The sequence below is a fragment of the Zalophus californianus genome, chromosome 4, assembly GCF_009762305.2.
Source record: "Zalophus californianus isolate mZalCal1 chromosome 4, mZalCal1.pri.v2, whole genome shotgun sequence".
Lineage (NCBI taxonomy): Eukaryota > Metazoa > Chordata > Mammalia > Carnivora > Otariidae > Zalophus > Zalophus californianus.
The window spans coordinates 81,820,942-81,848,509 of record NC_045598.1 but is presented as its reverse complement, the minus strand read 5'-3'; the positions used below and the strand labels follow the sequence as shown (position 1 = coordinate 81,848,509).

Genomic DNA, 27,568 nt, shown 5'->3' with positions numbered 1-27,568 from the left:
AGTCTGTTAAGCCTCTACCTTCAGCTCAGGTCATGATCTTAGGGTCCTAGGATGGGGTCTTGTGTCAGGCTCCCTGCTCAGTGGGGAGTCTGCTTCTCCCTCTGCCCCTCCCCCCTGCTCATGATACCTCCCCCTCTCTCTCTCAAATAAATAAATAAAATCTTTAAAAATATATATATATACTCAGGTTTTTTTTAAACCTAGGCATAGTCTATATTTTGATGAATCTATAAAGAAACCAATTGAAAATATTCTGTGTATTTATTTATTTTTCTTTCTTTGACACCACTGCTTTTTGAGTGTCTACAATGCTTGGTGCCTAGAAATAGAAAAGCAGTCCAGAATTGCTTGGTTTTATTTACTTTTTGTGGATGTGGATAATGTTAAAGTTTCAATTTGTCAGAAATAATAATACCTTTGTGTGTTTCCTATTTTGAAGAAGTGGGGGGGCATTAGAAATTGTCTAAAACTTATTTGTTTCAATAAGATTTTAAAAACTGGCTTTAGTGGGTGACACCATCTGATGCTATCACTAGAAAACTGAGAAGGTCAAGTTGCAGAAACACTATTAATTGCTTTTAGATCTCAAACATTAATATCAAAAGTGTGAGGAAACCAGGAAAGTGTGAATAGTTACAGTGTGTCCTTTAATTTCCCAAAGTATACAGATTCATTTTATCATGTTATTAGCCTCACCACATTTCTAGTTGTATTAGAATATTCCCTATTATGTATGTCAAGCTAAACTTTACAATTTAAAGAACAGTCACTAATTTTTACAATCATATTAGTCAGAAGTTGTTTTTAAAATTCCCAGGTAATCAAATTCTGTTTTCAGCTGGGTATGAAGATTAGTTAGAAAGTGGCTTGTCTGAGTATGAAGATGAGAAAAAATATTATCTGAACACCAGGAACCTTACTTATAGAAGTATAGGATGGTCAAATTATGGTATCTCAAAATAGAGACAGATGATTCGAGTAAGTAATGGTACCAAGGGACCATATTTTTTTTTTTTTTACAAAAACTGAAAAACTTTGAGCAAATTCCAAATTGTTAAACAGTGTGTAAAAGGCATTCACTTCAAGTATTCAACTGGTGAGAATGAACAGAAAAAAAGTGTGACAAATGTTCAAAGTAAATTATTAAGACATGGTAGTCAATAGTATTGAAAGCCACTTAGAAGCCTATATCAGATTATTAGTGTTTACTCTATTGGAACCAAATACTATTTTATATTTGTTTCAGTAATTCTTATCAGGCTACCTTCCACATATTATGCAATTCAAGTGATCTTTAAATTATTGTCAAATTCTATCTTAAAGAGAGCTTTCACAAAGGACATGCAATTCATATCATCTAGAGTTACTGTCATTTCTAGGCTAAGTCCCATGGAAATTCATAACTTAAAAATGAAAGTCAGAAAGATGCAACTGCCTTCATAATGCCAATGCAGCGGTTATAAATATTTCATGAACATTGCATGGGCAGGGGCAGATCTCCATTTTCATGAGTTAGAATTTGTACAGCTAAGTCTCCAGATTTTACTATTCATAATGCATAGTATGCCCTGTAGAGCATTCCATATAGTGCTTTTTTAATATTTATGTTTAATGAAGAAATTACTGTTCTAAAAAGAGAACAAACCAAATCAAAGATTTTTTGTTAAAATTATGAGTTTTGCTGAATAGAGATGGTAACAACCAACAGAAATTCCCTCATTGCTGTATCTTAGCACATAAATGCCTAACTTTTAGAGTAATACAAGATGACAGATCAAGACACATTAAACATAAGTGAAAAGGTTCTTTCTAAAGGTTATAACATTAGAAATCTCATCTTAAAAGAATTTGAAAGGTTAAAATGCAAAGAGTAACTTTCTTACGTATAAAAATATTAATTACAAATGATATACTGGCCTGCTGTTTCATAGTTTAAATATATGTCTATATTTTTCTGGGTTTTTCTTTTATTCAAAAAACATTTTAACTTGCTAAGATAATATTACCAAGTTCAATAATGAATTGCTATTGCATATTTTAAGGTAATTTATCAAAGTGCATTATCAGTACCTGTCAGAATAAATTTTGCACTAAAAGTAATAAAAAAAAAAGACTATTGTATGTGTTGAAATCAAAGAACATTGCCACAGCTAAGTTATTTTCAATGGAAAGGATAGGTGATTGCCCTCTAAATGATACTTGTCCCATGAGAAAATAGAAGCCTGAAAAATCACAGGAAACAGGCACAGGAAAATGTCTGTTCCTTGCTTTTAAAAACGAGCATTTGATATTTTATTTCATTTTTGTCATTTTAATCAATTCTTTCAAGTAGATGAATGTTAAAAAGTGCTTCACAGATCTTGGTAACATTTACAAAAGTAAACTAAGTTACTGATCAGCTCATGTATAATCCAAGGCTGAATTATTCCCTATTAGCATACACTATATATCATAATTAGATTGATTAGGAAGTCACAGCTTTTCTTTTGAATATACTTCATCAAGACTAAGTCTTCTAATGATGGAAACAACAGACTTCAGTTATAATATCATCCACCCTGGAATCAGCAGCTTAAGTATTTTTTATTAAGTTTAAGCCAATGCGGTCGCTGGAAATTCTGTAATATTTACTGAATATACCACCAGAAGTTTATGTTTCACTCCTGGTATTATTTAACTGGTAGTGGAAAACACTTTCTTCCATTTGGTTCTTCGTAATTTTATTTTCCAAAGGCTCCCTTGAGGAATTTAACCTTTATGTGATGAATTTGCAGTTCACTGGAAGTATGTTAACCTTAGTTCCCTAATGAGTCTAGGTGTAATACTGAGGCGGAATTGAGAAATAGATCATGTAGCTCATTGTCAAGTTGGATTTGTCTTGCACATATCCAGCTTTGCTGTTGTTCCAGTACACATTTTGATCACAATTCTTTAATTATGTTCTATATTTAACCGACCTATTTGAACAGGATCCAGAGCTGGTACGGAACATCTGTCGCTGGGTGAGGCAAGCTGTTCAGATTCCTTTTTTTGCCAAGTTGACCCCAAATGTCACTGATATCGTAAGCATTGCAAGAGCTGCAAAGGAAGGTAAGAACTAGACTTGTGTCAGTTGTCTAGTTTTGAAAGTATGGGCCTGAAGTATGTGCCATTCCAAAGTATATCTTTATCCACAAACATTTGTGTGTCTTTGTTTAGAGTTTAAGAAAAGTACTAAATTGAGCACTTGATCTCCCAAATGCAGTAGGTTCACACCTGGACTCAAGCTAGTAAATAGACTCTAAACAAGGACATTTATAATCTTTCTTGATAAACACCTGCTTCACGCACAAAGAATTATGGAACAAAATCATGATCACAGTGAACCACTCCAAAATAAATGACCTTGTAATGTAACAATCCAGCAGTAGCATTTGAACCTTTAATGAAGTACAAAGCAAAAAGATACCAGCTTCCACAATATGAAATTTCTTGTGAGTTCCCTTTATATTTGATAGGGCCTAGTATACTGCCTTAAACATATGTCTAATAAATATCTATTGAACACATAAATCATGCAGGCAGTGAATGATTTTATAAATCATATATGCCATGCCCTATCCAATGGAAATTGCATCTTGATTTGCAAAGGTATTGTAAACTACCTGGGAAATAACACCAATTACAAAACATTTGAAATCTATCAATCTGTATAATAAATGGAAAAATGAATTGATGGGAATTAAAAATTTTTATGTCTAGCATTTTAATAAGCATAATGGTAGGACTGAAGTTAGTAAAGTCATTGAGGGAAGGAAATGTTCTCAAGAGAAAGAGTGTTCATGTTCCTGGGTTGTGTGGGTTTGAATGGCTTTTGACCATTGTCCCTTTAAAAAAAAATCTCAAGTAAATGATGAAGTGTTTTCCATAGGTGGTGCAGATGGTGTTACAGCCACCAACACTGTCTCAGGTCTAATGGGATTAAAAGCTGATGGCACACCTTGGCCAGCAGTGGGCTTTGGGAAGCGGACTACATACGGAGGAGTGTCTGGTAGGTGTTGCCCTCTGCTTGCATTTTGCTTCCTTGAAGGTTGCTGAAAAATCAGAGGTCATGTTACAAGCAAGTATATCATGTCTTGTATGATCCCAAATTCTGATAACTCATTGCTGATCAAAATTCCTAATAGTTATGACAGATGGAACATATTGAGTGAGAAGGCTCAAGTGACTGATAGCAAAAGATGAGAGAATACCAAGATAGGGTTGTGTGTGAATTCGATTCTCTCGTGGTCTATGCTCTTCTCAGAATTTGTCATTGTCACGAATGTCTTGTCACTTACTAGTAAGGGCTGATACCAGTGCCGTCGCAGAGAAAAACATAAGAACCCTGATGATAATATCTTTTTCAGAGTCTGAATTTGTTTCACTTTTACTAGAATTTTGAAATCTACCTTCTTCAAAAAATCTTGCTTTCATAACTGTCCCCAACGAATTCTTAAAACTGCATTTATGTCGGCAGCTGAGAGGACATTTCAGACCTCACACCTTTGCGTATCTTTCCTCATCATCAAACACTTGCATTTAAAACAGAAACAAGTTTTAATCCCAATGTGTCATTCAGTATCTTTGCCCTGTGCACTCTGTTGCTGTGACAACATGAACTTGGTCTTGCAAAGACAATGCTGTAAGGTTCTTGACTGTACTGGTATGGGGATTAGTCTCCTTGGTGATAGAGACAGTGGTAAATATACATAATATAGCAGTGTCCCACTGTTCGAGAAAAGCATTGCTGAATCAGACCAAAATATGCTTTTGGAAGAGGCTGGGTAGACACAAATAAAGCACTATCCATGCTGAGGTATTGTATTTTGAGAGCATGAAGTGTGTCTATGAGCCACGATTTTTAAAAAATTATATTCTGCTTTTAACTGAATGCCATTCGCATTCCCACAATGTCAGAAAGAGGAAAGCTGATGAGAAACACCTGCTCAGGGTCCAGACACAAACTCTCTTTTATCAGGAGCTATCAAACAGAGCCTTAAATATTATTGTAACGCAGAATAACGTGGACCGCGTTAGCATGTGCCGCAGAGAGTCAAGAGACTCCAGAGTTGGACTGTAACGTGCACTATGTTTTCTGTCAGCCCATTTCAATTTTTCCAGCCTGCCATGTTGACAGCAAGAGAATAAAGGAGGTCACAGAGGGTGCTGAACATTAAAAATTAATAAAAGAACTATTGCAGTAGTATTTTATATAAGTAACACCATTCACGTTTTCTCATTTAAGCTGCAATTTCTGAATATTCTCCCATACTATAACTCAGTCTAATAAAACTACAAAATTACAGCATTAGAAAAAGTCTTTTGTGCTGTAGTCTTTAAGCATACACACACTGGAAATTATAGTGCTACCTGAAAACAAGTTCAGCTATACCTCAGGGCCTGTTAACATTTCCATGAAACTCTATTTCTAAGATTTATAAACTCATATATAAATATTCACTTGGGCTATAAGCTCAGCTAAGCCTGGGTGGAACTTTCATTTTAAACCACAAAAAGTCCCTAACATTTTTAAGGGCTTGTACCTCATTTCTAATAGGTTCTATATTAAGTCCCTTCACATTAAACAGTCTGTTTTGAAAATAGCCTTTCTCCATATTGACAAAATTGATAGAATTTCTCTCCTTTAAAGCAGTGTTGGCTTTAATTTAAAGGTAGTAGAATCTGAAAAGCAGTTTAAATAGGCAATAATAATATATTTGAGGACAGAAGCAAGTACTATAACAGAGTACCTTCAGAGTGAGTTATAACAAAACCTGGCCTCCCAAAACTGTGTTAAATAATAATGGCTTCAAATTTTAGGAATGATGGAAATATCAAAATGGCTAAATACCATTCCTACTTTTATCAAGCATGGGTGTCAAGACTTCAAATGCTGCTTCAATGTAGAATATCATACAAAATAAGATTAAAAAAATTACCACAGCACAGTGCTAATACTTTCCCGAGTATTCTCAAGCACTGGAGTGTCTGCTTTTAGAAGAACAGCTTGAATCGCAGATTTTTTTTTTTTTTTGAGTGAAAGCTGAAAAGTATTCAATTTTGGATAGCCACCTGAAATACAACACATACTTTCCATTGCCAGGAAGGAGTGTTTTTCCCCTTCAATATTCTCCAGCTCTCTATTCAGTCTTTATTATTTTTTCTCAGAATAAGATTGCTGCTATTTGACATGAAGGTTTTGTTTTGTTTAAATGGGAAATAATGAGGTACTTGGGGTACTACACATGCTATAGAAAAATGGTCACATTCTGTAATGTCTTTCTAAAGCACACTAGCTAATAAGGGGCAGTGACTAGCATTGGGAAGACAGAACCTCAGCCAGGGAATGTCAGTTGGATTATTTCAAACATGATTAGTCTGGATGCTAGAGTACTTTAAAGCAATGTTTTCCAAACTTTGGTTCCCAACTCATGAGTGTACAATGGAACCAAGTTAAGGAACTATAATCAACATTTAAAAAAAAATCAAAAAGAACAGAAAAAAATGTCAGAATGCTTGGCACACAGATGGGATAAACATTGGTCAAACATCTTTTTCAGTTATACATGTAATATACACACACAAGTTGTGTGTGTGTGTGTGTGTGTGTGTGTGTGTGTTTATTTCTATCCTGGGTCATGATGTAAAATGAGTTTTTTATTATGATTAACTTCAAAAATTCGGAAAGCTACTGATTAGTGGGAGGTCTCTTTATTTAATAAAAGAAGTCATTAAGCCTCTAGAAGTCATTAAACAAGGTTAGTTCTATTTGTTGCAGTTTAAAATTTTTATCAAGAGCAAGAGTTAGATTCCGAGATCTCATCCTCAGCTTTGTTATTTTAGAAACTGCATTTTTCCAACTCATCTATAGGTGATTAGAACCTGGGGGTGGGGGCTGGTGGAGGCAAAACATATGAAGCAAATCCATAATGGAATGATTTATAAACCTGAATTTCAATTGGAGATACACGTGGCAAGATTCATGCTCCATGAGTCCATTAAAGGTTGAATTGTAAAATTAAAAGTGATTTCATAGTGAGAACAGTATCAAAAGAAAGCTTAGTTGGTATTCATAAGGAAGATTTTCGTGAAACTAAGATGGCTAATTCAGCTCTCCACCATACAAATACTCCTGTCTAAATTACCAACTCTTAGTTCCATGCCTATCTTCGGGCAGTAGAGACTTTACACTGCAAGTTCTTACCATCTAACTTTCCTTTTTCTGGAATCCGTGCAGAAATCTTTTTTTTTTTAATATCAAACAACAGTTAGTTCATATGTCACCAAACAGTTGAGCAGATTATTGTTTTGTTTTGTTTCTGGGGGATTCCGTGCCTTTATTTATTTCATTGGAAGAACCACTGATCTCATCAGTAACATTATTTATGAACCCCATCCTTGAGTGAATTACTGATTATTTTTCCTAGTTTTGGTTTACTTATTTTTTTCTTGTGTTAGTTTCAAATTTTGACCTTTTTCCTGGCCTTATCCACAAATAATGAAAGAATGTTAAGATAGCCCTTAACTCAGTGATTACTATCACCTGGGTAAATGGTGTCATCCAACTGTGGTGTGACATTTTCACAGTCAGTCTTCCCTGTGGAAAAGATTCTTTTAGATATGGTTAAGAATGAGTCCTGCATGACATAACCAAAGATACATCTTACTTGCAACGGACTTCGTGAGGATGGTATTTATTAATTTCTAGCTGCTTGAGGAGAAACAGTAATCAAGGATCTTTCAGTGGGGTAAACTCATTTGAAGGAATTATTCCTTGTTGTGTTTTAAGTGCTTCTTTCTATTGATGGGGGATGGGCATATTTTTTAGGTTTGTTATGTAATTCCATCTTCCTGTATATATTCTGTTTGTTATACATACATACACCCGAAAAGGGAAAATATATGAAATTTCTCGGCAGAAGGCACTTTGAAACGATGATGGATGCTTTTGGTTCAATTAATTCACTTCCTAGAAGCTTGGAAAATTAAGTCATTGATTTACATTATTTTATTTACCACAATTGTTCTATTTACCCAAAAAAGGAAATTCTTGTTCTCAGTTTCAATATTGGATGCCTTTTTGAAATTATTGTCTGTACCAACCTGCTGAGTTAAAACAATAGAACACATTTTATTTAATAGTAATACCAATAAATTCTAATAATGATTTCTGAATAATTCATCAGAGATGGCTTCAAGATTTGATCTCTATTTCAGGAGCCCAAATTTACTAATTACATATAGGATATTACAGATTTAAGAGATGATTGTGTATTTCTTAACAAATGACAATGGCATACTCCATAAATGCCCTTACATTCTAAAATAAATAATGAACGATTTGAAATCCAACTATTAGGCACTGAACTCTGAATTCTAATAGTTCTAAGCCTCCTAAAGGTGTTTTCATTGTAAAACCAACCAGGGAAACACCAATAAAAGAAGGTACAAGTTAGAAATTTGCTAGTATTTTGTAACTCTGTGCCAGTGTATGGGCTAGAAGTGGGTACAAAGTGTATAGCTCAAAAAACTTGCACAAACATGAATCAGCATAATAGCTTAAAAATAATCTTCACTCTATACTGCATATTTTATGTTCATGTTTAAAAAGTTACTTAGGCATGATTGTTGGGACCATACAGTGACTTAGCTGTGTTGAACTCAGGTACTGGGCATTATGTAAATGCAAATACAATGTAACCCATTCCAGTCATGAACTTAAACTTATTTTGATCTATTTATTAGTGTATTTTTGTAAAATGAGGAAGATGACAAAACACATAGATTGAAAACCCAAAAGTTACAATTTGCTTTGAACAGCTATTCACACACATGCAAGCAACTGAAGATTTTGGCAAGATTGCTTTAAGTTCTTGCACCATACATTACAATTATATCATAAAGTGCAGTATTGGTATTTTTTTATGGGGAGTAGTTGTTAATGGGCTGGACTTTTTTTATTGTCAATCACATAATTACTGATGCATAAAATCCTTTTAGAAAAACACGCCTACTCACTGTCATAAAATTTCACCTATCTATTGTAACCATCTTTATCAATAAGAGCTTAGATTTTAATACTGAAATGTCTAAAATAACCTGAAAGATAAAGGTAACATTTAAATGAATAAAAAAAGCACTGATAAATTATGCCAAAAAGAATAATTAAAAGGAGAACCTTTCACTTTATACTCACTCATCTCTTTTCTTTTTTTTGTGTGTGTACAAAATTGCAAAAAATATAGTCTATTCACATAAATATTCTTAAATATTTATTTATTTATTCTATAAATATTCTCATCACAAGTTTAACTGATCAAATTACTAAATACCTTGTTATATAAATATATGTACTATATTTGCAGAACAGTCAAAGTAGGCATATCAAATAAAGATGCTGAATTACAATTTTCATTATAAATTACCAGTTTGGTTGAGAGAAGCTCACCATTAGAACTATTCTCATTTAAATCATGCTCATTTGAATATATTCATGTACAGATTGACAAAGAATCCCCTTTTGCATTATATTGCTTTTCCTGGAGCCCGAATTTCACACTGTTTGGCTGTCGTTGGTCTGTGCAGGAGATCAGAGCCCTAATAATAGATTTTTGACGGTGAGCTCGCCTGCTACCTGCCCTACACAAATCCTCACTGTTCATGTTTGCTTCATGGCAACAAAGCAGACAGAAGGAAAATGCCAAGTGCTGAGTTTGAGGTACAGCCTTGCCTTGGCTTGACATTTCAGCAGAATAGCAGTTTATGAGATGCATAATTTTTCATCTGGGACTCAGCTGCCATATTCATAGACGCTTACAGCTCATCGACGGACTGGAGCAAGGGCAAAGGTTTAAAGCGTAGATCAAGGTCTACATCCTTTCTGTAGGTATTTTAAAACAACTATTGTCCTGCAGATAAATGGTAAAATCAAAAAGTATTTAAGAGCCAACAAATTCATGGCCATGTGGATATTATATATGTTTTCTTTTATTCAAAATTAGGAAAATAAATTAATGTCTATATCACCTCCTAAGAAAATATTTGATAGACTTTGTAAACCAAAGGACTCTGACAAGCGTATTAAGAAAACTTACCTTTGCAGCAATGGTAATGAATTATTAAATTTCTTTCCTCTGTGTGTGTGTATGTCTGTGTGTGTGTTTTCCATAAAGAATGACTTCAAGCTTGAAATTAATCAAAAAATGTTCTATTATGAAAGTAAAACTAAGGAGTATCGTGTCACTGTTTGAGCTTGAATTTAAATATTCACAGATTCATGCATATCTACTGTACTAAAAAATCAGTGTAGGTACACGTCGGTGACTGTTTAATTTAGAACTACACATCTCTGTAAGCTTCAGAAACAGTTCACCATGTCACAGTCTCATACAGAACAATGGTACAGTACATTGGATTAATTAAAGAAGGCTTGCAGAGAACTGAGTTCTCAGTATGTCAAGATTTCAGTTTTATGTTAAATATTTTCTAAAGGCCAGACCCTTAAATCTCAGGGGCTGTACCAAGCAGTGAGCTGTGAATTTAACCATAGGCTAACTGCTAATGATAAGGAAAAGAGTCCTAGTTGAGGCAGCTGTAATACAGTCATTGGATTAGGCTATCAATCACTCAGCTCCCTAAGGAAAAGGGGAAGAAGACCGAACAGTGGAAAGGGAAATTAGGAAAGGAGAGCATGACTAGAATGAGATTCCTCACCATCCTTATCCATTCATCGGCTTAAATCCCTAAACATTAGACCAAACTCTCCAGCATTGCTCAGACTATAAAGCCAACACATTTATCCCTAACATCAAAAGAACTATCAAAATGTCATTGGCTCTCAGTAGCTGAAGATCTTAAAACCTGCTAGAAGCAAATGCCTGATTACATAATCAAAATTAGATTAACCCTTAATTTTTGGACTTAAGATTTATACGTATGATTATTTTATGTATAAGGATTTATGTACATCGGCAAGGGAAATATTCTTATTTAACTTTTAATTTGGAGCCAGTTTTAACTTATGGAAGCCCTGTTGTGAGGTGAGATTCCAGTAGATCAGTGGTTCTCAGTGTGCCCCAGACCCTGGAGGACTCATTAGAATACAGATTGCTGGGCTCCTCCCTGAGAGGTGTGGGAGGGCCCGAGAATCCTCATTGAACAGTAGGTGAAGAAAGGTTAGTGTCGTTGAGCATTTTTATTTAAGATCTTATCTACAAAATAGTGTCAAAGGCTTTAATCAGTGGTAAAATTCAAGAATCATGGTATTCCATAGATAAATTTAGAATCTCTGCCCACAGCCAAGTATCTGAAACAAATTGTAGTAAATAGGATCAGAATTCATTCTTAAGAAAAGTAGTAGAAGAGGTGCCTGGGTGGCCCAGTTGGTTAAGTGTCTGCCTTTGGCTCAGGTCATGATCCCAGGATTCTGGGGTGGAGCCCTGCATCGGGCTCCCTGCTCAGCGGGGAGCCTGCTTCTCCCTCTCCCTCTGTCCCTCCCCCTGCTTGTCCTCTCTCACTCTCTCTCCTACAAATAAATAAATAAAATCTTAAAAAAAAGAGAGAGAGAGACAGAAAAGTAGTAGAAAATAGTATTCAAGGGCTCAGAATAGAAAGAATATGCCATTCCATTTAAAGTTAAATGTTTCCAGTTATAAAATAAATAAGTCACGAGATGAAAAGTATAGCATAGGGAATATATTCAATAATATTGTAATAACATTGTATGGTGACAGATGGGGACTACACTCGTGGTGAGCATGGAGTAATGCATAGAATTGTCGAATCACCATGTTGTACATCTGAAACTAATGTAACATTGCATATCAACTATACTTCAATAATAAAAAAATTTTAAGGATTAAACGTTGACTGCAAACCATTGTTACGCAAAGAGAATCCATTCTAAGTGCCACTAAGTAGTCCTTTGGAAAGGAAACAGGTGTCAGAGGCAGACAAGGGTAAAATTAAGCTCCTGATTGTGAAATACTATGTTTTTCTTTTTGACTTTGTGCAGACACTAAGGTATTGAATAGTAACAGTTCTCTCCCAGGACAAGCACGTACATATCAATGAACGTAGTTATTTCCTCAGACTCAAACTGTAGGAGACAACAGTATTGGTAGCCTCCTGCTTTTCTCTCTCCCTTTACGTTTTGCCTGTCATCCCCATACAATGGCATCCTTTTTATCAGTAGAAGGGAAGGGATAACCAATGTTGTGGGGACAAGCTGTTTCAATGCAGCGTCCCTGCCGTTAGCCTAGTTATACTATGCACTGAGCGTCTTTCAATGTCATGTTTATAGACTGTTGGTGATACAGTTTGTCAATCATGGAAGCTTCCAGGTTTTCCTGGATGAAGGAGTGTCCTGGTGTGCAGCCCCAACAATTTAGTACCATCTGAATCCCTGATAGCAAATTATACCCCCAATTCTAAAAGGTCCTTAAGGGTGGGGCATAGTGCATCCTCAAGAGACCCACACAGTATCTGATGCTCGAAGGTACAGACTGCTCAGATGATAAAGGAAGGATCATAATAGAGAAGGTAAAGGAATCGGGTCAGGCCAGCTTAACTTCACTCACTATGCTTTTGTAGAGTCTAATACTTTGATTCGATGTGTGTAAGGATTTTACACTCATTATTTTAGTTTTCTTCAAATTTTTATGCCCACAAATACCCCACATTAAAAAATACATAAACTCTGTACTCCTCACCCATTTTAAGTCAATCTTACAATTAGCCATAAGTTTAAGTGATAATAAAGGACATAGTCTCCCACATTCTGCAAATATTAATTCTTAAGATGAAATGTCTACATCATTGTTTTAAATAAACTTAATAGAGTCTCAATAGCACAGTGATTTTATACTTATCATGACTCATTTAAAAATACATAAACAGGCTTGAAATAATTGTTGAAAGTTTTACATAATTTTTTCCCTTGAACTGGTATTTCCAGTCAATTTCCTCACCAAATTTTATCCTGTTTTTTATTTTTAAGTTTGAACATCTCTTACGGATTGCTATAGAATTTCTCTTTAACGAACTATATGCCTATAATATGACATTTATATTTTTTAAATTTCTGGGTTAAGGTTTTAATGATAATTTTTCTTCTCTATTGTTCTAATTGACAATTTATACTTTATCATAATAATATAAATATATTATAACTAGTGATAATTATTCAACATAAAAGCAAATTTTATTGGAAATACACTTCTTAATGAGGAAAATATGGCTTCTTAAAACATAATTAGATCATATATTTATTATTGATGCACATTTTTCCTAAAAATGTCAGGGTTGGCATTATTCTATTCTACTATTATTTTTTAGATATGAATATAGAAAATCCTTGTTCATCTAAATAATTAAAGGGGACTGCAAAGAGTTTTATTATAATCACTTAACCCAAATCTTTGAACACCTTCCGCATTACAAGCTAAAAGTTACTTAGTAATCTTCACCAAACATAATTAGGCAATTTGATGAGCTACTCTTTTAGTTTTGTTGAAGAAGTAACTTGGAACTCACCTGACTTTCAAAAATATTTGTTACCCAATCATAAATCGCTTCTTTAAAATGAATACCAATAGTTTGAATTATCATTTTGTTTGCTACCCCAGCATTTTTACTGTTGAGCAATATGTCATTATAATATTTGAGATCATTGAGAGATAAGCTTTTTTCCAAGGTAGAATGGACTGTTAAGACATAAGAGTTGGGAAAGAACCAGCATGATATTTTGACTGCACTCTTTCTCAGGCATATAAAATTTAAGATACAACACCTATGGACATCAAGGATCTAGAAAATGAGTCCCTAAGATTAGTTCACCCATGGGATACATACTTCCATAAGAAGGGCAACATTGGGTATACATCCTTCTTTGAGAAGACCACTAGCTTATTTCATCTAATCTTCACACAACTTTATAACAAAGCAATACCTTGGTTTTCATTTTCATATAATTTGACTATGTTTCTTAAAATAGCACCAGCAATTTTAAGAAAATTTTCATGCATGGGCTAATAAATCTCAGTATATAAGTTAATATGTGCTAGTGGTAGCAATTGAAATTTTATATTTCCAGACTTTTGTGTTATTGGCAAAATCAGTCAGCATTTCTGCACTCCCCAGCACTGGCTATTCAGGCAATGAGTAGCAGCTACATGGGAATATCAAGGCCTTTGAATAATATGATCTTTATTTGCCCAGCACCATATTGAACACTTTATATGCATTCTTATATAAATAACTCTATGATGCAGACGTCACTGGCCCCATTTTATAGCTTTAGGAACTCAAACTCCAGATGGTTAAGCAACTTGCCAAAGTTTAGATAGCCAGGACGTGTCATAGTTTGGATTCAAACTCAGATCTGTCTCCAAAGATGAAGTGCTAGGCATTTTCATGAATGTCTTAATCCAATAGCTGCCATGATAAGTCTCTGTCTACACGTAATATACTCATTAAATTCTAATAGGCTATGAATGTCATTTACTAATGCAACATTTATTCTATCTGGATTTGAAAATCTGTGAATGTACTCTTCTGTGACCATTGTCAAATCACGGCCTTATTATCTGTATCACTCCATCACTATATTGGAAAATTGAGCAAGGAGGTGAATTGGGGAAAAATTCTTTAATTCCTTCCAAAGAACAACAACAACAAAAATGACAGGAAGCATTCAGGCATTTTTCTTAAAGTGTAAACATGCAGCCTTTGCTTGAAGTGAAGCTGTCATCAATATAGCAATAAATAACCTTATTTCTTCCTGACTTAGATAAACTGTATGAGGGCTTGGTCTAACTGTGATACTGAGAAAAAACTTTGGGTGTCCTTTTTAATTTCTTCTTTCTAATCTTCAGTCAGTTACAAATGACCATGTGTTCCTGCAACTGTCTCACCTTCTTTTTGGACAGATCCATCTTTTTCCCCAGCGGCAGTATCATCTCCTTTATAATTTCAACTGAGCTTGCAAAAAGGACCACTAAGTAATTCAGAGATGCTACTTTTTCATTAGGTGGGGAGAGAGAGAAGGACATTTTGAAGGTGGTGAGGTGAGGAAGAAATTGGACCAAAAAACCTTGCTAAGCCCCTTCTGAAAGGGGAAAAAAAAAAAAGGAAACTGAACCCTTTCTCACTTTCCCTTGTTTAAAACAAAACAAGATAAAATATAAATAAAATAAAATAAGATGAAACTCTTTTAGCACACATCTGGCATGATATGATATGAGAAATTTTAATTGGTAAAAATTAATTTGAAAAGTATATAGATCAGAAATCAAGAGTTCAAGGAATGCTTCTAAATTGCTCTCAGTTCATTTAACGCATCTGGTTAATGACAGACCTGTTTGGATTATAAGCTTCTTAAAAGCAGGAGCCATTCCTGTTTCTTATGATCTCCTCCAAAGCCTAGGAAAGGCATAGGCACATTGTAGACATGAAAGGCACACCATTTGATCCTTAATATTTAGCTGTGTATAACTAAGAGGGTTTTGGGAATGAGACTGCCTCTTAATCTCCGACATCCATCTTGACTTGCTGGTGAGCTTTTGGTAACTGAGCAAGAAATTTTAACTAACAGAATATAGGCCATCTTATGATACATTCAAAGTGCTGAAAGGAAAAAATCTGCAGCCAAGAATACTCTATCCAGCAAGGCTATCATTCACAGTAGGAGAGAGAAAGAATTTCCCAGACAAACTAAAGTTAAAGGAATTTATGGCCACTAAACCAGCCCTACAAGAAATGTTAAAGGGGAGTCTTAGTGAAAAGGAAAGACCATAAGCAAGAGTAAGGAAAGTAGGAAGCCCAAAAGCAGTAAAAATAAGTATATCTGTAAAAATCAGTCGAGGGACTCACAAAATAAAGCGATGTAAAGTATGACACCATATACCCAAAACGTCAGGGGGAGAGGAGTAAAGAATGGGTTCAGACTTAAGCAACCATCAACTTCATATAGACTGCTCTATAGAGAAGATGTTATATACAAACCGAGTAGTAGCCACAAATCAAAAACCAATAATAGATATTCAAAAAAAAAGGGAAAGGAATCCAAATATATCACTAAAGAAAGCCAACTAAGCATGAGAGAAGAGAGCAAAAGAAGAAAGAACTGGAGAAACACTACAAAAACAACCATAAAACAAGTAACAAAATGGCAATAAATACATATCTATCAATAATAATCTTGAATGTAAATGGACTAAGTGCTCCAGTCAAAAACTAGGATGACAGAATGGGTAAAAAAATAAGACCTATCTCTATGCTGCCTCTAAGAGACTCATTTCAGACCTAAAGACATGGGAAATTGAAAGTGAACGGATGGAAAAGCATTTAGTATGCAAATGAATGTGAAAAGAAAGGGTAGCAACACTTACATTGGACATAATAGACTTTAAACAAAGACTGTAACAAGAGACAAAGAAGGACACTATATCATTAAGGGGACAGTCCGAAAGAAGATATAACAATTGTAAATATTTATGCACCCCACATAGGAGCACTCAGTTACATAAAACAGTTAATAATAAACATAAAGGAAGTAATCAATAGTAATACAATAATAGTAGGGACTTCAACACCCCACTCACATTGATGGACAGATCATCCAAACAGAAAATCCACAAGGAAACATTGGCTTTGAATGACACACTAGAACAGATAGATTTAACAGATAGATTCAGAACATTCCATCCCAAAACAGCAGAATACACACCCTTTTCAAGTGCACGTGGAACATTCTCCAGAATAGATCACATATTATGCCACAAAATGAGTCTCAACAGATTAAAAAAATCGAAGTCATACATGCATCTTTTCTGACTGCAGTGCTGTGAAACTAGAAATCAACCACAAAGAAAAAATATGGAAAGAGATTAAATAACATGCTACCAAAGAATGAATGGGTCAACCAGGAAATCAAAGAAGAAATCAAAAAGTACATGGAGACAAATGAAAATGAAAGGACAACAGTTCAAAATCTTTACAGTGCAGCAAAAGTAGTTTAAAGAGGGAAGTTTATAGCAATACAGGCCTACCTCAAGAAGCAGGAAAAATCACAAATAAACAACCTAATCTTACAACTAAAGGAGCTAAAAAAAAAGAACAAAACCCAAAACCAATAGAAGGAAGGAAATAATAAAGTTTAGGCCAGAAATAAATGAAATAGAAACTAAAACAAAAACAATAGAACAGATCAATGAACACAGGAGCTGGTTCTCTAAAAAGATCAACAAAATTGATAAACCTTTAGCTAGACTCTCAAGAAGAGAGAGAGAGAAGGAGAGAGAGAAATAACTCAAACGAAATTGGAAATGAAAGAAGAGAAATAATAATCAACACCACAGAAATACAAACAATTGTAAGAGAATATTATGAAAAATTATATGTGAACATATTGAACAACCTAGATGAAATGGATAAATTCCTAGAAACATATAACTTCCCAAAACTGAGTCAGGAAGAAATAGAAAATCTGAACAGACCAATTACTAGCAATGAAATTGAAGCAGTCATCAAAAAACATCATTCACCAAAGTCAAGTGGGGTTTATTCCCAGAATGCAAGGGTATTTCAGTATTCACAAATCAATCAACGTGATACAGCAGATCAATATGAGAAAGGATAAAGCCATATGATCATTTCAATAGACACAGAAAAAGCATTTGAAAAAGTACAACAACCATTCATGATGAAAGCCATCAACAAAGTAGGTTTAGAGGGAACAAAACTCAACATAATAAAGGCCATGGATGATAAACCCACAGCTAATATCATCCTGAATGGGGAAAAACTGAGAGCTTTCCCCCTAAAGTCAGGAACAAGATAAGGATGCCCACTCTCACCACTTATATTCAATGTAGTACTGGAAGTCCTAGCCACAACAGTCAGAGAAGAAAAAGGAATAAAAGCCATCCACATTGGCTTTCACTATTCACAGATGACATGATACTATATATAGAAAAGCCTAACAATTCCACCAAAAACCTACTAGAACTGATAAATGAATTAATAAGATTGCAGGATACATGGGGCACCTGGGTGGCTCAGTTGGTTAAGCGACTGTCTTCGGCTCAGGTCATGATCCTGGAGTCCCGGGATCGAGTCCTGCATCGGTCTCCCTGCTCAGCGGGGAGTCTGCTTCTCCCTCTGACCCTCTCCCCTCTCATGCTCTCTCTCTATCTCATTCTCTCTCTCAAATAAATAAAATATTTAAAAAAAAAAGATTGCAGGATATAAAATTAAAATACAGAGATACATTTCATTTCTATACACTAATAATGAAGTAATGGAAAGAGAAATTAGGAAAGCAATCTCATTTATAATTACACCAAAAATAATAAAATACCTAGGAATAAACTAACCAAAGAGGTGAAAGACCTGTACTCTGAAAACTATAAAACATCGATGAAAGAAATTGAAGACAATGTCTACAAATGGAAATATATTCCATGCTCATGGATTGGAAGAACAAAAATTGTTAAAATGTCCATACTACCCAAAGCAATCTTCAGATTTAATGAAATCCCTATTAGAATACCAACAATATTTTTCACAGAACTAGAACAGACAATCCTAAAATTTATATGGAATCACAAAGACCCTGAATAGTCAAAAGTTTAATCTTGAAAATGAAAAACAAACTTGAGGTATCACACTCCAGATTTCAAGTTGTACTACAAAGCTGTAGTAATCAAAACAGTATGGTACTGGCACAAAAAGAGACACATAGATCATTGGAACACAATAGAAAACCCAGAAATAAACCCTTAATTAATCTTTGGCAAAGGAGGAAAGAATAAGCCATGGGAAAAAGTCTCTTCAACAAATGGTGTTGGGAAAACTATATGGCTACATGCAAAAGAATGAAACTGGACCACTTTCTTCCACCATACACAAAAATAAATTCAAAGTGGATTAAAGACCTAAATGTGAGACCTGAAACCATAAAATCCTAGAAGAGATCACAGGTAGTAATGTCTCTGACATTGGCCTTAGCAACGTTTTTCTAGGTACGTCTCCTGAGGCAAGGTAAATAAAGGCAAAAATAAACAGTTGGGACTACATCAAAGTAAAAAGCTTCTGCACAGCAGAGGAAACAATCAACAAAACTAAAAGACAACCTACTCAATGGGAGAAAATATTTGCAAATGACATATCCGATTAAGGATTAGTATACAAAATATATAAAGAACTTATCAAACTCAACACCCCAAAAACAAATAATCCAATTAAAAAATGCGCAGAAGACATGAACAGACATTTCTCCAAGGAAGACATACAGATGGCCAACAGACACATGAAAAGATGTTCAACATCACTCATCATCAGGGAAATGGAAATCAAAACTATAATGAGATATCACTTCACACTTGTCAGAATGGCTATAATCAAAAACACAAGGAACAACAAGTGTTGTCAAGGATGTGGAGAAAAAGGAACCCTCTTGCACTGTTGGTGGGAATGCAAACTGGTGCAGCCACTATGGAAAACAGTATGGAGGTTCTTCAAAAAATTAAAAATAGAACTACCCTATGATCCAGTAATCACACTACTAGATATTTACCCAATGAATACAAAAACATGAATTCAAAGGGATACATGCACCCCCATGTTTATTGCAGCATTATTTACAATCACCAAACATGGAAGTAGCCCAAGTGTCCATCAATAGATGAAAGGATACAGAAGATGTGGTATATGTGTATATGTATATATATGTGTGTGTATATATGCACACACAGTGGAATATTATTCAGCCATAAAAAGAATGAAATCTTGCCATTTGTGACAACAGGAATGGAGCTAGAGAGTATAATGCCAAGCAAAATAAGTCAGTTGGAGAAAGACAAATACCATATGATTTCACTCATATGTGGAATTTAAGAAACAAAACAAATGAACAAAGGGGAAAATAAAGAGATAGATAAACCAAAAATTGTGCTCTTACTATAGAGAACGAATAGATGGTTTCCAGAGGGGAGGTGGGCGGGGAGATGGGTGAAATAGGTGATGGGGATTAAGAGTTCACTTGTCATGATGGAGTAATGTAGAATTGTTCAATCACTACATTGTATACCTAGAATTAATATAAATAACATTTTGTGTTCACTATACTGGAATTAAAATTAAATATTTAATAAAAAAAGAATATAGGCCATCTTACTAGGTACTAGATGCTAAGAATTTTTCACGTGTTATGTTATTTAATCATTACAACAACCTAGTCATGTGGTCATATTTATTTACCTGTTTTACTGAAAAAGAAACTGAGGTACAGAGAAGTCAATTAAATTCTGTAATGTCACACAGTTTGTATACACATATATTGGGATTCTTGCTATCTGGTTCTTAATATTATGAATTTAACCATTATGTTACAGTTACTTCCCCACCCCTTTTCACTCTGTATTAATTTACTCTATTATGCTTTTGTAATATTCTTAACATGGTGTAGGATGAAAATATCTAGAGACCCACTTTTGTATTTCTTAAACAAAAAATATTAGACTGAAAATAATCTATGAATATAGCACTAAGATTCATCACTGTTTAAAAAAAATTCACAGGAATGACAGGTCACAATTACACTGTAAGTGGTCTAGTAAACCTCTCAGTATTCCTATTAACCTCTGGGTCTCATGCCTTTCTCATATTAATATACTAAGAAATAGCACAAAGAAACATATGTACTTTTCAAGGCAGATGCCAAAGGTTTAATGGATCAAATTATTTCTGTGCTGGATTTTCGTTCACTAGTTCCAAATGTTTGGTCTTTTACTTTAGTTTGTTGCAATATTAAAATGGAATTATAAATTTCTCCATTAAATAGTATAAAATAAAAACATAATAGAAATGAATTGGGCTAACAATAATAGTTTGAATGGTTGAAATATCTTTTGCCTTAGCCATTCTAGCTCCCTAAAGCCTTGTTTTAATAGCAAGTTTATACTAGATGAGAATATGGTAACTTTTTTGTAGAAATTATGTGTATGTGTATGTGTGTGCCTTTATGTTTCTCACTTGTACATTATTGTAAATCATTCCCAAAGACTTTTGTTTAGTTTTACCATTTTTATAGGTTTATAATACAGTAGGGATCACCAAGGTCTTTAGTGTGATAATAGTCACCTAAGGATATTATTAAGTAAGCTGATCCTGGGCTCAGAGAATATCTAATTCAGTAGATCTGAGATGAGACCAGGATTGTATATGATGTTTTTTCCTTAAGAATCTCAGAGGATTCTGATACTTATTGATCTTCAGTCTTCAGTTCCCATCTTAAGTGGGGGAGGGGCATTCTAATATGGGGAATGCCACCATTATAAGATATATTAATCTTATATAATAAAAATTTGAGATGTTTGTTTTTTGTGAATGAACCAATTTATCTTTTATAGGTTAAATGTAGTCAATGATCATTTTCATTTTAGTAATTGAAATGTAGTAACTTAGATTTTAAATGAGTAGCCCCTCAGGTGGACTCTCTAAAATCCTCACTAAAATATATGAAGATATATTTGTCAAAAATGCAAAGAAACAATAAAATGTTTTCTTCACGTTCAGTCGGTTGTCATAATTGTCAAGGAATTTTAACTTTCTATTTGGTGAACTTTATTGATGGGTATTAAACTTTGGGTGATGGGATATATCATTAAAAGCCCTTCTTGGGGCGCCTGGATGGCTCAGTTGGTTGAGCACTGGACTCTTGATTTTGACTGAGGTCATGATCTCAGGGTCCTGGGATCAGTCCTGCTTCGGGCTCCATGCTCAGTGGGAAGTCTACTGGAGATTCTCTTTCTTCCTCTCCCTCCGCCCCTCCTCTCTCTCTCTCTCCCTGTCTCAAATAAATAGTCTTAAAAAAAAAAAAAAGCCCTTCTTTGCCACTCCTAGTTCCTGACCAGGTATTTTTGAGAATGTGTATATGATTGGATGTATCAAAAGAGCTGTTATTATAAGAATATTTTCGATAAGTGGTCCAGTTTTTTTTTTTCCTAAACCAGGAGTAGATTAAAACAGAGCCAAGAAGCACTTAAACACTTTTATATCTGTTTTAAGGCAAGCAGGATTGCTATCAGTGCCATAGGATAGACTCTAGAATGAATGAAGACTTTATATCTTTCTCTCTCTGTGAGGGTTAGCAAGAGGTAGCTAGAGGCAGTGCCTAATGTTTAAGAGCTCTAATCCTCATAAGCTAAGATCTTCAAGTAGAATTAGAGACTCCAAGATTCCTAGTATCCGTTCCCTGGGAATTATGTAGTTTTACATGTATTCTCTCTGTACAGAGTGTCAAATCAAAGCAAGGAGAAAAAGATAAAACTTTCCCACTTTAATCTCACAAAGTCCCATGGTCTGCTAAATTCCGCCAATCTGGCTTTGAAATGTGAACATGGACGTTATGTCTACCTTTACTTTAGTCCTGAAGAGGGGATTTGCCCAACCAAGCAGACAATAAAAGCAAGGAGCAATTCACACTGGACTGAGATAAGAAGATACAGATTGGATAGGGAAATAGTAAGAAAAAAAGGAAAAAAGAAAAACAGTAAAGAAGCAAAAATACAGTAGCACAAATAAAATCCACATTGTTATGACAGAGCAAAATTGAAACCATGGAAACTTGAATCAGTGTTGCAAAAGATAGCCTTAGGAATCTCTCAAAAAATATACAGAAACAGGACAGAGCAATTAAAATCATGAAAGGGAAACTGATGGACATATATAGACAATCCAAAAAGGAATTCTTGATGAAGGTAGCAGGATGGGAGTGGGACAGCAGATAATAAAAGAAAAAGTAGTAATACTTAGCATTTACTGAGCACTTGCCATGTTATTGGTCACTATTTTAGCTCACTTCCTATATCTTAACTGCTTTAACAGGCATTGTTAACTAATAATGAAAGATATACATTTTAGAACATTGTTCAACTTTCCTGAATTAAAATGAAATTCAATTAGAAAGAAGTCACTGATGATTTACCAGAACAGCACAGAGACCTTTACCTAGCACATTCTACAAAATATTTTTAATTACAAGATTATGTAGAAAAATTAGGCTAGCCACAGATATAGTCTCAGCAACACTAAATTCCAGAAGGAAACAGAGTGGTATGTATTTTTAGGAGAAGGGGTAATCACACATCCAAGTTGATAATTAATGTGCCAATTCAGGACAAAAATTCTCAGATATACAGGGGGTCAGGAAATACAACATATTCTTTAAAAATATTATTGAGGATATATGTACTAAATAACTGAGTAATAAATTACAACAGTGGTTTTCAAATTATGGTTTCTGGACCAGCAGCAAGCATCACCTGGGAACTTATTAGAAGCACAAATTTTTCAGGGCCAGCCCCAGACTTACTAACTCAGAAGCTCTGTAGTGTGGGGCCCAGCAGTCTGTTTTAACAAGCCCTCCAGGTGATTCTGATGCATGCTAAAGTATGAGAACCAGTGAATTAAATTAATGAATTCAAGAATTAGAAGGCATTCCATAAATGTTAAGCTTTTTAAAAAATTAACCTTATATTTAGGCCAAAATTATTATTAGAATTTGAGTTTTAAAACCGAAAGCCTGTGTCAGAAATTAATCCTGAAAAAGAAGCCACAATATTAACAAAATTTTTAAATGGAATAACTTAGATTTAAATCCTAGATTCTTTTAATAAAGAGCAATTTATGAGAAACAACAAAAGTAGGTGGGTAGAGGATTCAGATGTGCAAAATCTCTTATCCTAAATAGGAGATTTTTTTCTAAAGTCTCACTCTTGACTTAGATAATTTTCCAAAAATAAAGGTTGAAACAGCCTTTTGAAGAACTTAAGATAACTATCATTTGAAAGAGTAAAAATTGTAAAAGGATATATACTATATACTTATTTATAATTCTCTATCTTTTTAAAGTCTTAGGATCTATAATTATGACCCTCTTTCATTTCTGATACTGGTAATTGGTGCATTCTTTCCTTTTTCCTTGATTAGTCTAGTTAAAAGTTATTAATTTTATTGATCTTTTCAAAGAACCACCTTTTGGCTTTCTGATGTTCTCTGGCTTTTGTTCCTTTTCTTTTTTCATTTCTTACCTCTGCTTGTTTCTGACTTTATTTGCTCCTCTTTGTAGATTCTTAGGGTAGAAAGTGGACATATAGAAGACTGACTTAGGCCTTTCCTTTTCTTTTTACTTTTTTTTTCTTTTTCAATTTGGAAGCAGTCATTTATTAACTGACCAGATTACAAAAATAATCATGGTAGATACCTTGTTCATCCTTCCAATAAGCCTATTGATCTGGTCTTCCCTGTTGCCAGCATCTTCACCTTCTACAAAATAGGTGGTCTTTCTCTTCATTCCCCCTCGTGGAGAAGATAATTTGAAGAGCCATAGAAGTTGTGTTCTTTCTTAATATAGATACATAAAGCTGTGAATTTCCATCCAAGCATTGCTTTAAGCACAACCTACAAACCAATTACTTAGTCATTATGTTTATGACCTGCTACTACTCACTCAAATGCAAACTTCCCAAGAACAGAGTTGTTTTGCTCTTTTACTCGCTGTTGTATCTTCTGTTGCTAGAATAGTAGCTGGCACATAATAGGTACTCAATAAACATTGCTGAATGAATGAATTTTCAAAATCGGGGCCTAACAGAAAGCATGGTTGTCTGGTAATACAATGAGGAAATGATCTTTTTGAAAGTTGTGGTAAGTAGGATAAGTGGTTCAGTGCACAGACCTGTGAATTAATACATTTCGAGACTGGAAAACTTAACATTTGTCTGCCTGAGTTTTCTCATCTGTGTAACAGGAATATGAATAATACCTACTTCAGAGGGCTTTTGCAATGTTTAAGCTAAGTGACACATAGAAAATATGGGGCATAGTTATGTAGTGCTTCCTCTTTGCCCATAATACAAAAATAGTCCTAGAATATTTCTATAATGGAAAAGTCATGAAGTTAGCCCACTGAAAGTTGATTTTTTTTAAAAAGCACCAAATAAAAGTTTGGGATCAATTTAATTCACGAATCTGAATGTATATTAATTGCTAAGAAATTAAATTCAGTGATACATGAAAATCATTGTCCAACTTGGCCGAAGATGGGTACTCCAGGAATGGGAGGATGACTTAATATTATGAGTATTATTTACATAGTATCATCAGCATTGTTATTTAATATTATTCTGGAAGTCATGTATAACAGATGTAACAAGAAAGAAAAGGCCTAAGTTTTTGGAAAATATACTTAGTTATCTGGAGATCCTCTGCTTATAGACCTAAGAAATACAAAACAAAATAGTAAATCTCAGAATTAAAAAAAAGTGTAGGATAGTGTAATGACAGTGGTGGCATGAAGGTCTCATAACAGCTACTTCCTGTTAAAGGGCCCCTGAGTACCAGGCACTGAGCTAAACAACCTTTACAAGAATCATCTCGTAAATGAGGAGAATTGTCTTATCCTCTCCATGCAGCAGTGCCTGCATTATACAGCAAACGTATGAACATAAGTGCTTTCCGATACATCAGCACTCACACTAGCAACAACAACAAAAAGCACAAATATCCATCCTTAGCAAACAATATATGGGACTCAAAGGAACAACCTGACTGCAGCATAGCAAAGCAGATTTGAATAAATGACAAAACATAGTATGTTCTTAAAGTAAAAGACTCATTCTTCTAAATATGACATTTATTTCAAACTAAGTTGTAGGTTTAATGCAATTACAAAATTACAATAAGCTTTCTTCCCCAAGACATACAAAACTATTTTAAAGTTTAGAAGCAAGAACAAACAGGAAAAAAAAAAATCACTACGTAGTTTTTTCAACCAGAAGAAAGGTGAAAAAAGATATATACAACCAACAATTCAAAGTGATTTCAAAATCATGATAATTAAAAGATGTTTGCTGGTACACAAATCAACAGACGAAGCAAGGAACAGAACAGAGAACCCTGAAATAAACTCTGTATTCCAAAGAACATAACCTATTACAAAAGAAGTCTCTAGTCAATTGGGAAAAGATGTTATATGAATGAATAGATAATATTAGCTGTTTGGGCAAAAAAATCTAAGTGTAGCCTTTCCCCATAATGTACAACAAAATAAATTTAGATTAAAAACTTAAAGAACTACTGTACTAAACTATTAAAAAAAAGAAAGATGGATATTTATCCTATTTGAAAATGGAAAAGATAAGCTTTATAAAGTTGAAAGAAATGGAAAAATATCACAGTGAAGATGTTCAATGTATTTGCATGTAACTTTTAAATTTCTATATATAAAAAAATGAACAAAATTAAAAGGGGAATGTAAAACTGTTTTCATAAGATAATAATGCAGTTGCTTCAGAATCAAGGTACATGCCTTCTCATTATGAAAATACCATATAACATACTACTTATATCCTCAACAAGCGATTCACAATCAGCATACTGACACCACTGAGTTTGCTTTCTTATGATATCCTTTAATTAATACTATAAGTCAATAAAAGCATCTCTTTGCTGGTCTGGCTTAACCTAAAGGTAGATTTTTTAAAGCTCTTTGAGCAAAGGGTGGAAAATGAACAATAACTACAAGGAAAAAATTCTTATAACTGTGGAGACATGTAAAATAAAGCAGAAGTAAGCTTTGTTTTGAGTATCAAATTGGTAAAATATTTTAAAAGTAATATTTAATTCAAAAGATGGTAGTGAAATAGATTTTTGTACTCTATTGGTAGAATTACAATTTGATCTACATTAAGAAAAAAAAAAAGGTATGCCCTCTATGCCAAACTGTTGTCTTTTAGGGATGTCCCTTGACTTACTGCTTTCGTTGGATTCTCTATTTCTGGATCCCATATATTCTTTATTCTTGGTATATCTCTCTGATTCTAGCTTGAGAACATCCTGAGATATTCTAAGCATTCTGAGAAGTGGCAGTAAAATTTTCAGTCCACGCATATTTGAAAATATCTTTATTCTATCTTCATATTTAATAATTTGGGTAGAAAATTGTACATTAAAATTGTTTTTAAAAAACATTTTAGGTCATTTTCTAATTTATTCTATCAGTTGTTGAGAAATTTGCTCTTAATTGGTATCTACTAAAGAGTTATATTTATACATATTTATACATATTTTCCCCTGTAGGTCCTTTTAGTAGTATCTACTATATTCTTGGTGATCTGGTTTTCAAAACAAGGATTTCCTTTTAATTGATTTTTGAGTTCTCAGCCCTTTTATATCTGGAAATTTGTACCTTTAAGAAATTTTCTGATGTTATTTTGTTTGGTATAATTTTTCTTCTTCATTTTTTCCGTTCTTTTTTTTTAAAGATTTTATTTATTTATTTGAGAGATAGAGAATTAGAGAGAGAGAGCACATGAGAGGGGGGAGGGTCAAAGGGAGAAGCAGACTCCCCGCTAAGCAGGGAGCCCGATGCAGGACTCCATCCAGGGACTCCAGGATCATGACGTGAGCCGAAGGCAGTCACTTAACCAACTGAGCCACCCAGGCACCCTTTTCTGTTCTTTTTAAAAGTTATTCTTTGCTCTAA

General features: G+C 34.2%; 1 protein-coding gene across 1 annotated transcript in view; it reads left to right on the top strand.

The window, feature by feature from the left end:
* DPYD (dihydropyrimidine dehydrogenase) overlaps positions 1–27,568 on the top strand; it is a 795,521-nt gene that overhangs the window by 575,627 nt on the left and 192,326 nt on the right. The window contains exons 17-18 of the mRNA XM_027618372.2: positions 2,970–3,090; positions 3,911–4,030. Of these exons, the coding sequence (XP_027474173.1) occupies positions 2,970–3,090; positions 3,911–4,030 (241 nt within the window). The remainder of the gene's footprint in view (positions 1–2,969; positions 3,091–3,910; positions 4,031–27,568) is intronic.